At 39.3% G+C, this 13,608-nt stretch overlaps 1 protein-coding gene across 2 annotated transcripts; it reads left to right on the top strand.

The window, feature by feature from the left end:
• Positions 1–160: 160 nt before the first annotated feature.
• Positions 161–11,289, top strand: larp4aa (La ribonucleoprotein 4Aa). 2 transcript variants are annotated; one of them, XM_077218238.1, is made up of 17 exons: positions 161–748; positions 3,574–3,700; positions 4,234–4,377; positions 4,548–4,635; positions 4,756–4,892; positions 4,984–5,087; positions 5,198–5,308; positions 5,394–5,447; positions 5,531–5,743; positions 6,608–6,711; positions 7,318–7,359; positions 8,205–8,414; positions 8,548–8,599; positions 8,687–8,845; positions 9,898–10,022; positions 10,115–10,307; positions 10,835–11,289. In XM_077218238.1, exons 1-17 carry the CDS (start codon positions 635–637, stop codon positions 11,219–11,221), a joined length of 2,364 nt encoding a protein of 787 aa, XP_077074353.1. In that variant the 5' UTR covers positions 161–634; the 3' UTR covers positions 11,222–11,289. The 2 variants fall into 2 exon arrangements, with proteins under 2 accessions (XP_077074353.1, XP_077074354.1); XM_077218239.1 differs by lacking the exon at positions 7,318–7,359 and having other exon boundaries at positions 501–748.
• Positions 11,290–13,608: the final 2,319 nt, after the last annotated feature.

Below are 13,608 nucleotides of genomic sequence, written 5' to 3'. Positions count from 1 at the left end.
TAATAGGCTAAGTATAACAGAAGTAAACAAGAAAACGTGAGACTGTTGTGAAATTAAACTTTTATTAAGAAAAACACTTTTATTTTGGCAGACAACCTGCAGTCAGCCATCGCTCCAACCGGAAGCTGAGCAGATCAGCTTCAGAGGATATCAAGAGGTCGCAGAGGAGTGTGGGACGGTGGCGGACTGTGTTAATGTCTGCCTACTCATTAATAAGGTGCGTGTCCCCTGTGTCCGATTCGGTCGCCCATTTAGGAATGTGCCCTATGGCACTGGAGTTTGTGTAAATTGCGAGGAAGGCGCGTTTGGAGCGAATACGCTATTTTCGGCGCTTGCGCTGTCATTTTCACCCGTCGGTTGCCAAACGTCGGAGCCTGTGCCTGAGCCGTATTTGTCGCTGCATTGATAGCTAGTCAGCTAAGTTAGTTAGCAGGAAAACTAGCTCATTCGGTGGCTAGCCAGGCAGCTCGCACTCTGAGCTTTCATTACCGAGCACTCAATAAATTCAGCTTATTTAACCGGACCGTCATCTGTGGGTATCCTGGTGTATTAGCGAACCTCTCGATCAGCAAAAAGGGTGAGCCGAGGGGGGCAGGGAGAGAACGACGGAGGCGCGGTGAGCCAGGAGCGGCCGATGAGTTCAGACCAGGGCGGAGAGCCGCAGCTGCAGGAGGAAGCTGAGCCGGGACCCAAAACCCGTGGGGAGGACGAGATCACACCCGGGACCGGGGGAGACTCAGGCGTCATGGTGAGTCGGGGCCTCTTCACCCCTCCCCAACAGGACGATCGGTCTCTGGCCGTTGCCCTTTCTTAAAAATAGGGTCATAGGAAGTATGATCGCTCGCTATATAAGGCCATCGGTCGGTTCACACAGCTTGCAAGCTTGACATCACCTAAATTGCAAGCTGGCCATGTTGTTGAAGACGCTTCTTGTTGTCAATTGAAAGGATGATTCATTAATCCCTGTGTTGGCCCGTTTACAAAAACATTTCTAATCTGCGGCTGAACTTTGCATCATCATGTTTGTGGTTTAAAGATTGGTCTGTCGCACACAAAGACGACAGTTCGCCAAAAAAAAAAAAAAACATAATTTCCTCACCATCGTGTTGGTCAAAACCCGCATGAACACAAAATGAGATGTTAGGCAGAATGACATTCACTATTCGCTTCCATTGGGGGGGAAAAGGTGCAATGCAAGTAAGTAGAGACTGAGGCTGTCAGTCCCTGACATGCTAACCAATGTAAGGATTTGTATTCTAAGATGGACCCAGAAAACACTTTTTTTTAGCACACACGCATCTTTTTTATTAATCTTTTATAGAGTTGTTTATACAAAATTGTCTACTGAGTTGATTTTTCTTTTTTTTACAACCTTTTATGACATAGTGCTGTTTGTTGAATGTGTCTGTATCTGTCATGAAATAGCAAGCTGATATGACAGTAAACTTATTTCCTTGGTAAAGGTTTTTTTTTTTGTATTAAAGGAAGCTTGACACGACAGAATTTACATTTTTTGGTGAACTGGCCCTTTAAGACGTTCGAGTATGACATACGTTACCGAGTAAATTAGCCCACATGCTAGCCAATATTCACATATTAGAAGTTTTTTGGTTATAACTTAATTCACTTTGGCTTAAGGACACTGATTTTAGTCAAATGCTCCAGTAAAACCCGCTGTAATTCGGCGACATTCATTCAGCGGCCTGCTTTCATAAGCTTATTCACTAAGTCATATGACACAAGTGAGCTCGCACGGAGTTAAACCCGACTAGAACAGACGAACTCCAAATAATGTTTATAACATTGGCTTGAAAAGTTGAGTTTTCTGAGTCAATAAGTAGGAAATATTTGTTTCAGCTTGAATAGTTGTGAGCCGACGTCCTTCTCTTAAATATACCAAACATGTCCTGCACTTCAGGTTGGGAGGACCCGTAGCAACTGAGTTTTTCAGAGAATGACAGTAATGTCTGCTTTAGGCCAAAATGTTTTCTTCTGGCTGACATCCTCCAGAAACACTTAATCCTAGAATCCTAGAGGATCTTTTAGTAGTGTTTGTGTTACAGGCGCACAAAGCGTAACAGCTGTTTTTGATAGTTTATGTGGAGGATGAGGTTTAGGAAGCAGGTGGCTTTTCCCAATGGCGCCCCCGTGGCCATGTGAAATGAGCAGGTATGAATTATTTTGGATGCACAATTTGTAGCCAAAATATTAAACGTGTAATGAATGTACACATGGGAACCTTTTACATTTCCCCTGATTCAGTGCCTTCCTTTTAAGTGGGAAGACTTCAGATTCACTATATGTGTGTGTGTGTGTGTATATATATATATATATATATATATATATATATATATATATATATATATATATATATAAAAAATTCCCGACTCTTTTGTGTATGTCATGTCTTTTTTAAATTTTGTTTTTCCACAGTGTGTTAAAATAGAGTGAAAAATGTTAATGACCTGTTATTACAACAGTGTTTTCTGTCGCTTTTGAGTGAAAATTGTAAAACCCTGAGTGGAGCTGGAGCAGAAACGCTCTGCTTTTCTCACATATGCTGTTCCAGACTGGCTTTCTGACATACAAAACTAAATTCTTTAGCTTTTTTTTTTTTTTTTTTTTTGTAGGTGGAAATTGGAGAAGAATTCTACAGACTATCTGGCCATGTTCTGTCTAAAATGCAAGTTACTTAATATAAATTATTTATTGAACTGTTATATAATAGCAAAATCAAACTCTCCATTGTGCTGTTGTACTAGATATCAGCTCTTCCTGTGAAAGCTGTCTGTTGTTAGGATGAAATGGTCAATCTTTCCCTGTCTGGCAGCAGGATGGACTGGCAGAGAAGGTTTCAAGCTCTTTTGCAGAAACTGATTCTGTCTTTATTGACAGGCCTTGTGGCCAATGGGTAAAATGGTAGTTTTTGGCCGCTCGTGTTGTAGACTCCCGAGTCCCGTCTATGTGCTTCTGCTCACCTTGTGCCTTTGTGTGTATCTGTATTGACTGAAGGTGTTGACTAAGGATGTAGTTTAGTCCATTCTCTCAGCAACATACCACTAACATCTTTTCTTTTACGTTTGCTGAAGTTTTAAAAAATGTTTTTACCAAGTAGATTAAATTTCTGTGCTTTTTTGAGAGGAGAAAGAAATGTGTTAGCACTCTGCACAATATTCATATCCGTGAGTAACAAGGTCCCATTTTCTGTGTTATGGTATGTGGAAAATGGAAAATGTAACAATGGCTTTTTCTGTGGGCATTTTAGGTTGCCTTTGAGGGGAAGTGAACTGGTGTCAAGGGAACTCGGGTTAAGTTGGCTCATCTGTAAATGCTCTTAGTGTCACTCAAGACATGTAAACAAACCTCAGTGTCATGGGAACGACACAGGAAGCGTTTTACACGTCATGTCTATATAAAGAGACCTAAACATGTTATAAAATCAGTTTTCATGGCCTTTGAATGAGGGATGTCAATATTCTCTAAACATGCTTGTATTATTAAAATGTCTCCTGAAGATTTTAAAACAAATCTTCCAGTTTAATGATTTCATTGCATTTCCTTCTATTGTACAAGGTCACTGCTAAAGGAGCTGGTCTGAACCCTCATGCCAAGGTGTGGCAGAAGATTCCTGCAACACAAAATGAAGCTCCTGTGGATGGCACTGTGGCCTCCCCCTGGTCCCAGAACAATACGACTGAAGGCAAGTATATTAATCTTAATCTTAATAATTAATCACTGTGCATATGTGCTAACCATAAGACCATGTTATGCATAATCTGTAGGTTTCTTTTTTGTTAAGACTGTTAGTTCTGGGAGATAAAAGGTTATAGATAATTAGCCTTTTTTACTTTATTCTTAATTCCGTTCCATTCAGTTTTTTTTTTTTTTTTGGAAATATTTTTTAAAAATGTTTCTGGAAAATGTCTTCTATGCTCACCAATGCTGCTACAGTGCAGAGGAACAGCTTTAAAATCAAAATATTTCAAAATATGTCATTGTGGTCATTTGACCAATTAAATTTACCTTGCTGAGTAAAAGTATTACTTGCCAAGTATTTGTATGGTAGTGTCAAAATATTGGTTTAAATGTTACAGATTAGCAATTTTTTTTGACATCCCATCCTACAAAGGTTGCGAAAACAAATGACAGATGTAAATATATAAATGTATTCATTTATGTATAAAACAAATTATGTATTTTGATTTGTCTTTTTTTGTTTCTGCATTCACTTAGATGCATCTGTAGGTAAACAGTACACGTCTGGCTTCTCTGCTCTCGAGGACAACAGCACCTCTAGTACTGTAGTAGGTGTGGTGAACGGTATGGACCCCCCTGACCAAAGCTTTCCGGGTTGTGAGCGCACTACAGCAACTAATGGTAAGTGATGTTCATAATGGTGAAATATGATACAGTTCACATCAATCAATGCACATGTTAGCAAGATAAATAGCCTAAATCCATCACTGTTATCTATTATTGGTGTGTTCAGTTAGCAAGCATGTGCCACACACTTACCTTTAATGTTTACGTACATTGTTTCCACGCAGTGGAGTCCAAGCTCCCTGAGGAACAGCCCGTCTCTGAAGAGACTTTGCGTGAGTCTCTCAAAAAAGAATTAGAGTTCTATTTCTCCAGGTAAGTGCAGACCTGTAGAGCGACGTAAGCTTTCAATTTAATGCAAATACGTAAACAGTACTTTACAGCCACTCTCCTCCCATCAGCTCCATTTACTGATGCTCCTCTTTCATCCCACAGGGAGAACTTATCTAAGGATCTTTATCTAATATCTCAAATGGACAGTGACCAGTTTGTCCCCATTTGGACTATTGCCAGCATGGAAGGAATCAAGATCCTCACAACTGACATGGACCTCATCTTGGATGTCCTGAGATGTACGTGCCTGTTTTGCATTTTACATCTATGCTCGAATTTATTTTTTATTTAGTCAAAGTACACAATTAATATTGCTCTGACCGCCCACAGCATCTCCTATGGTCCAAGTCGATGAAAAAGGGGAAAAAGTGCGGCCAAATCACAAGCGTTGCATCATCATTTTGCGAGAAGTCCCTGAAACAACACCTGTTGAGGTAAAAAAAAATATATATATATATATCAAGAAATGGTATTGCTTGGGTTATTTTGGATATTATTGGATCCTCTCATAAATGTGTGTGTGTTTGTTTGTTTTTCTCACCAGGAAGTGGAAGCCTTGTTTAAGAATGACAATTGTCCCAAGGTAATAAGTGTGGAGTTTGCACACAACAACAACTGGTACATTACATTCCAATCAGATACAGACGCTCAACAGGTATGAATATCCGTTATGATTTGAAGATGCAACAAATTGCTTGCCCTAAGATTTGAAACTAATTGTGGGTTTTGCCTCCATCCAGGCATACAGATATTTAAGGGAAGAAGTGAAGACTTTTCAGGGAAAACCAATCATGGCAAGTTCTATACTAAAATGTGTGGCATAAAATTTGTTTACATATCAGATGGGCTCTTACTTTTTTGCATTTCCTATTCTTAGGCCAGAATAAAAGCCATCAACACATTCTTTGCGAAGAATGGTTATCGAAACCTGGACTGCAGTGTGTATCCTCAGCAATCTCACACTCAGTCGCAGTATAGCTCCCCTCTCTTCATGCAGCCTGTTTACAGCCCCCAGCAGCAGTACCCACTCTACGGCATAGTACCTCCTACTTGGACGCCATCTCCTACTCCATACTTTGAGACTCCCCTGGTAAGACTTGGTATTTTGACTAAGGATACACCTAAAACAATAAGCCAATAATTTTTGTTGTTTTCTATATTTCATAATTTTAAAGTATCCCTATTTTGCTTTTTCGAATATTACTTTTCATATAGTGTGTATTATATAGCTGTTTGTGAATATAAAAGGTCTGCTAAGTTTTATAGCTCAAAGTGCACGACAAATAAAGTTATTGTCTCATAAAAGAAAGAATTGATTCTGAACTGCCGAAATGAGTTTTCCACTCTCACTTCCTATTACATACCCATGTAACAAATTTGCTTAATTCCAGTCTATGGTTTTCATTGGCTAGCCGCGAACAATGTCTTCTTCGTCCTCCAACTTTGTAGTTGAAGCTGAGGCCTGGAATAGTTTGGTTAGGGCTGTTAGTCATGCTAATGTTAACATGCCGAGAAGAAACTGTTTTCAGCTCTGAAAATCCACTTCGGATGTTTTCTTAAAAAGGATGAGGACTCGTCCTGTAATTGATATGGAAAAACCGCCGCCTTTAAGTTGATTTCACTATTTATCAAGCACTGAGGAACCCTCCAGAGCTGAAATTCAAATATGGTAATAAGCGTTTTCCCGACACGCACTGTAAGCTATAGACCAGTCACAACTGACTTGTCCGTCTGACCAATCAGAGCAGAGTATGCTCGTGAAAAGCCAAACCGTTTTCAGACTCTTTGAGAAATGAGATGATGTGCAATGTATATTATGAGACAATTAAAACATTTTTTGACCTTGGATGCATATAAATCTATTGTATGAGACCTCCAAAACAAATTTAGGAACTTTTAAAACCGCACAATAGAGGCGCTTTAACTGATAGTGACATGCTGTGTTTTCCCACAGGCACCTTTTCCCAACAGTGGTTTTGTTAATGGATTTAGCTCACCTGGACACTACAAAACTGGCTCAAATTCTCTAAACCTCAGCCGTCCCTTCAGCAGGAACCGGTAGGTTAAGTTTGGCCCTTTCATTCTACCACCAGTTTATTTTGCATTAATTGACTGTATAGCTCTAACCTCACTGTAGAATAAACAGCCGGGTTCCGGAAAGTAAAAATACCATTAATTTTTAATGATAACTTCTATAAACCTTTAAAGACAGACCTACTGTGAGCTATGAGGTTGTTAATCAATGGTGTATGATTTTATTGAAGCCATCAGCCCACATTATTTCAACTTCTTATTTTTCTAAAGTTTATGTAGTGGAATTCCTGGTGAAATCTATATTACCGATGATTTTCAAATACTTTTTTTGTTTCAAATCCGTGTTTGTAATGTTATGATTGAATTTCTATTTGGTTCATGTCTTGTACTGTAACTTTTAAAAAATCCCTATGGGAAAAATGAATGGAAAAGTTACTTCCGGAACCACGGTCACTAAAAAAAAGTGGGCAGGCACTGTTGCACTCCATTGTAAAGGAAAATGAAATCTAAAATGTGGATATTTTATTTGTTATAAGAAGTAGGAAAGTTTAATTCAAGTACAAATTTCTGTTGTGTAAGAATGTAGGCAGTCACTGTAGATCACTTGGATATTTTTTACTGTTCCCACAGTGTTCCACTCTATTCAAGAAAGAATGTAATAAATGCCTTCAGGTACAACTTCAAATGTCATGTATCAACAATCATCAAGCCATTCTTATTGTCCTTCTCCAGACAGCTAAATGACTTGCTTTGGTGTTCAGCTCTCCAGCTCAGAAAATTCTGGTTAACTAACAAAACAACTTGGGAAGGCTTGAAGGGAAATAATAAATGAACAGGGCGATACTACAATGATTATCGACTTAATCCAAACCATCTTTCAATCATACAAAATGCATATTATGCAACTTCTGTCAGAAATGGATTTACACTTCCTTTTTTAGTGCGTCTATTTCACTCACATTAACTCTTCATAATTTCATTAACATTTTTGTTTAAGATGTATTTATACTATATTGGTGGCCAAATCATCACACTAACAGCTTTTAATGTTGAATGATCAACTTCAGCAGTGCTCAAACATTTCTGTCTGTCTTATTCATTTAAAGAAACATTTAGATTAAGGGTTGTCAGAGGTAACATAAAATTAAAATTGTAGTGCATGCAGTTTTGCATTAAATTAAATGTTAAACTTACTAAAAATGTTAACTAATAAATGTTGATATTTACAGCCCTAATTGAAATGCCTGATGTGGGATTACTGCAGACAATATACAAAAAATAAATGTAAAACTAATGTATTGCTTGGATACACTAATGTTAGCTCACTGGCAGGAGGAAGTATATTGGTTTTAAAGCCAGAATTTGCCTGTTTGTCCATTTTTGTTTGAGCCATTGCATGCTGCTCTTAACTTGAAAGACCGCCATCTACATCCACGCTTGTACATGTTTAGTGAAAAATGTTTGTATGGGCAGGAGACACAGCAGCAAATCTCATGTAGGCTCCTGTTTCTGAGTAGGAACCATGTGAAGCCTCAGACGAGGGCTAATGATGGACTCTCTTCCACTGTGTCCCCGGTGGCTTTTGTGGATGGATTGTCTGGCCTACACAGTCCCCAGCCTCCCTCCAGCGGTGGGCCGGTGCTGTCATCCACCGAGATCAACTCCCCTCTTTCACACCTATCTTCCAACGATCCAACTGATGATGGCATCGTGGCAGGACGTGGAAGGTTTGTCACCTTTTTCTTTAAACTTTTGGTTCATTTTAGTTTCGTTTCTCTAAAAAACGATTGTGGAGCGTTTCATTAATTTAAATTCATTCAGATTGCACATTTAGTAAATTGGATTAATCTTTTGTTTTAGGAGAACAACATACAGAGGCACTCGAAGGCGGCGAGAGGATGATCGCACAACAGTAATTTCTAATTTTGTGTTGCAGTTTACAGTTAAGGCCCCTTTCTATTTACGCCCTCTTAATAATTTTTTTTATTTGTTTGCGTAGAGACCAGTTCTCCTGTCTCAAGTGAAAGTACCGCCCCCCAAATTTGACCTGGCCGCCTCCAACTTCCCTCCGCTGCCTGGCTGCTCTGTCAGTCCGCAGGGGGAGCCTGTGCTGGAGAACCGCCTCTCCGATGTTGTACGGGGCCTGAATAGGGAAAAGGTTTGTTAAGCATAAGGCAACAGCATTTTCACTAGGGCTGAACAAATGTTGGAAAATATCAAATTGTGTTTTTTTTTTTTTTTTTTTTTTAAATGGCAATTGAGATTTAATATGCGGTTATTTTCTCTTTCTCTTTCCTTCTATATTATTTAACAAAGACAAGCAATAAACCAGTGTATAATAGGGGTGGGAATCTTTAGGCACCTCACGATCCAATCCTGCGAGTCATGATTCGATTTCAAAACAATTTTTTGATCTAGGCTTTTTTATTAATTAACCTTATTAATAAAACTTGTAAATTAAATTTAATGTAATTAAAACAATTGCATGTAAGAATTTTAAATATGCAAACTAATATAGCTTCAAAACTTGAAAAAAAGCACATAATACAAGCAATAAACAAAGATTGCTTTCAGTATTTAAGAGTTGGCTATCTGAACTAGTTGGCTATCAGTGAGTTTCATATTTTTAATACATATGCCCACTGCATTCCAAACGACATAAACTATTCCTTTGTAGAGCATTTGTAAGGAAAATACCTGCGGCCGAGACCGCACACTGCAAGCGTAACATCGAGCAACGTGTGTGTTTCTCACAGCGCATATCCTTTGCAATGAGGACCGCAAATGTCTTTGTAATTCTTTATGAAAGATTATTTTACGAAAGGTTCGTGTGTGAGGAATTGGAAGCAAGCAGAATACTGGTGTTTCTAAAACACAGCATCATTGTTCATCTCTGGTTAAAAACTAAGCTCAGAATCGTTGGATTGAGAATCTTTTCTCCCACTCCTATTGAATAGTATGACAAACAAAATATTAGATTAAACATAAAATGTTCTTTTGGCCAGGCCTATATGCATAGTGTGCCAAGTTGATGCTTCCTCTGCAGACTGCGCATATCACGTGACCAGCGACATGCAGCCTTTGCAGTTTTTTGCAAATCACGTTTTATCATATTGCGATATTATCGCAAATGCAAATAATCATTCAGCCCTAATTTTCACACTACTCAGATTGGTTTTGTTCATTTCTTGTTATTTTGTTTCTCTCCAGCAGCAGGATTCAAGCAAAGAGTCCGCTGTGAGTCCCACAATCCCAGCCTCAGAGGACACGGTCTCCAGGCCCACCCAGCCTGTAGCCAAGATGACTGCTCATGTTCCTGAACCCGTGACCTCCAGGTAAGCGATTGTTACAAATGGCTAGCCTACAAAAATTTGTTTCTATCAGTGTGAGATTTTATTTTATTTTTTTTGCTACTTGTGTTCTATAGCTCCAACCACCTGGAGAAGAAACCAGAGAACGTGGAGCCCCCGGTCTATAAAGAGACGCCTGTGACCTCTCCTCCTGTCGCAGCCGTGCTGCCCACCCCTGCCCCAACAGCACCTGGTCCAAAGCTTCAGCCTAGCTTGGCCACGCCTGCAGCTCCTCAATCTAACACTGCCCCCTCCAGCACCCCGGCGCTGGTGAGTTATAGCTTCCCTCAGGCTGACGATTAAATTTAGAATGGACAAGTGGTCAGTGTCTTGGTCTTCCTGAATTCTAGTCTCTGTTCAGTGCAATGCAGGTTCAAGATCCCATTCCTTAAAGCTCCCTTTACGCAGGACATAAACATTCTCAATGTAAGGGCAAAATGGAGAGGAAAAATATGCTTTTTCAAATGAAAACATCAAGGCCTAAATAAAATGCTCACTAAAGGATCCCTCTATGGTTTAACATTTGAAAGCAAAGAAATTAAGGCAGCCTTAGATATTAGTATTGTAATTTTAAATAAATTAATATTTTTAAATGCTTGATTACATCAACCTCCCTCCATCTTACTCAAACCTAAAAGAGACATAGATTCAATTAAGTCTTTAAGACATTTTTACATCCCACCACTTTCTAAAGTTCTGTAACCCATCCTTGATAATGACGATCCGATGCGTCTCCCAGTACTTAAATACTAATGCTAAGTAAGAAACCTTCTACTCATTTTTCTCCTCTTCTCCAGGAACCTCGCAAGCTTAGTTACGCCGAAGTATGTCAACGACCACCTAAGGATCCCCCTCCTCCAGCATCAACTTCCATCCCTAACAATGCAAGTGCACAGCCTTTGAGAGAGCTGCGTGTCAACAAGGTGGATGAGCAGCCCTCCAGCCCTGCAAGCAAACCGGATCGGCCTCAGGAAACGGGGGGCAACTGCAAGGCCAGGGAGGGCCGGCCGGCCCGTGACTCCCAGGGCTTTTCTCGCAGCAACGGACCCCCCAGAACCAGTACGGGGGGATTCAAGCTACGAGAGCAGCAGAGACGCCCCCCTTTCTGCCATCGCGGTTCACCCCAGGGAGGTTCCAGACACACTGGAAAAGAGCAGAACATCCCCCCCATATCGCCAAAGTAAAGACTCTTAACAGAAATCCTTAATGTATGAATATTTACACACACACGTACATGCACATGCGCACACATACACAGGGCGTCTATATATATATATATATATATATATATATATATATATTTGATATATTATATATATATATATAAAATATATTTGATATATTATATATATTTTAATTTATATATATATATATATATATATATATATATATATAAAAAATAGATAAATAAAAAAGAGAGAGAGAGAGATATGATATATAAGTCAATTTAAAATGGTATTCACCTCTCCTGCCTGGAGCACTTCCAGAGGAAAAGTCTCATGAAGTGACAATGCACAGACTGGGGTATCCAGGCAAAATGGGCATCAGAAATTGGAAGCATTTGTTGCTTGCTGAAGGACACATCAAATAGGAAAAAAACAAACATGTTATGCTTCTAACTTGACAATGTCCCTTCAGAATGTAAATCCATGTGAATTTTTTTTCCTTGAGAGGTGGGTGGCCTCTCTTAGCTCTGCTCGGGAGAGGTGTGACGTGGGCGGTTGGGTGGCCCTGATGGTGGTCTGCAAAGAGCTTATGCACTAAGAAAAGGGACATGCATAAACAATGTCATGTACCTATACAAAGATATCACTTTGACATGCAATGATTCCTCTTTCTTTTCTTTCATTTTTGGTTGATTGATTCACAATTACAGGACACTGGGCGCTCGACCCGTGGGGTGGTTTGACCGTGTAAATTAACCTGAGTGTGGAAGGATGTGGTTTGCTTTAGAGTCGATTCATCTGGGATTTAGATCCCGTGTAGAATATGTGGCGCGTGCTGGAAAGTGGATTATTTCGCAATTATCTTTAGGGCTGACAGTGCGTTTTGGTCTGGAGTTTTGCATTAGTTTGCGTGACATACTGTAGCTCGTGATTAACTCTGTAATGGGCGCTCAGATTTACTTGCGGTCAATTTTGGAGCCTTGTTAATGATTCAAATATATAGCCTACTGTCACTTCATGAAGTCAAAGCCTGCCAATTATGATACTGTTATGTCTCAGATTTGCTGATGGGTGAATCTTTTTTCTTTTTTTTAATTTTGTGTGATTTGTCATTGTTTTTGTAGTTAGTTTGAGTAACCAACAGCCTGTGAATGATAACTTTAACAGTCAGGTACATAGGCACTCATGAACTTTGTGTCATCTCAGATTTGTTTTGTTTTTTTGTGCATTCTCCTTCCTGGACTGCTTTGAGCATGCTCAAATATCCTGATAATCAGTCAGGTTATGTTTACAACAAGGTGATGGTGGTTTGGGCTAATAAAAGGCAGAGTCAAGAATCATGATCATTAAGTGGATTGGTTCTGCTTTAGAAGGTTTCCTGTTTTCATAATCTAATATTCAGAGTTGGTCATGATGATGATGATATAGGTCAAGCAGGTCTGACGTTTAGTTTCTATCCATTACATTTGAAATGATAATATGGTTACCACTGTTATATAACAATCACATAAAGTGATTGTTTCTTAAGGCACATTCATCCCCATCACCTCCTTGTTTCAGTGGAAGCAATCCCGTGTTAGTGACCTATTGGGCATTCGAAAACCAAAATCGGCAGTACTGGTCTCTTTTGAAATCATTTTTATGATGATTTATGTGCGAAATTAATGCCCAGAGTAGGTTATCTGGCTCAGGGGTGACTTGTTTCATCTCATTCCTGTCAAATTAAATCCGTTTCTGGTCTCACATTTGTATGAACTTCCGAATTCGGTCATTTCATGCCGTTTTATAATTTCAAAGAGATGATATTTAAAGGAGAATTGAATGTTAGATGCTTGGTATCACCTGAATGTGTCCTCCATGAATTGTAATACACACCCCTTATTTAAACGACGACATTTCTTCCCTAAACAGAGTGTTTTGACTGTTGGATAAATGACAATGTCGGTGCAAAATCCTCTTGTAATGATTGCTGCAAGGTTTTTGCCATGGTTAACGTGAGTGTCGTCATTGCTATGCCAATGCCAGTGTGTTCTTTTTGAGGGGGTGGCATGTGTATGGGTGATTAGAAATTGTTGCTTTGGTAGATGGTACCTGATAGTGACTAAGTTGGGAATATGAATAGCAGGGATGCGTTCACTACAAAAAAAAAGTGCTGTGGTGAATTGGTGCTGTTATTTGAACGTTTAATCAGGAGGACACAGTATTGCTGTTCAATTCATTGTAAAGTATTGCTTTTAAAAACTGATTTTTAATTTATTTTAATTCTTATGTCTCCCCCCAACCCCGCCCCCCATACAACCCACCTGTCCCTTGTAAGTTTATCATGGCTATGTACAAAAAACATTGGGAGAGAGTCACAGATTTAACATATTTGTATATTTTTTTGAGATTTCAGCAGAGAAAAT

This window comes from Siphateles boraxobius, unplaced genomic scaffold, assembly GCF_051911475.1.
Source record: "Siphateles boraxobius isolate OS27281-9 unplaced genomic scaffold, OSU_SipBor_1 77, whole genome shotgun sequence".
NCBI lineage: Eukaryota > Metazoa > Chordata > Actinopteri > Cypriniformes > Leuciscidae > Siphateles > Siphateles boraxobius.
The sequence above is the reverse complement of the archived record's forward strand: the minus strand, read 5'-3'. Positions and strand labels throughout refer to the sequence as shown.

Bases quoted from the DNA above. Each gene is read 5' to 3' on its own strand.
- larp4aa (XM_077218238.1), top strand. From the start codon at position 635: ATGAGTTCAGACCAGGGCGGAGAGCCGCAGCTGCAGGAGGAAGCTGAG. The intron at 749-3,573 runs GTGAGTCGGGGC...CTATTGTACAAG, and splicing joins GGGGAGACTCAGGCGTCATG to GTCACTGCTAAAGGAGCTGG. The intron at 4,378-4,547 runs GTAAGTGATGTT...GTTTCCACGCAG, and splicing joins GCGCACTACAGCAACTAATG to TGGAGTCCAAGCTCCCTGAG.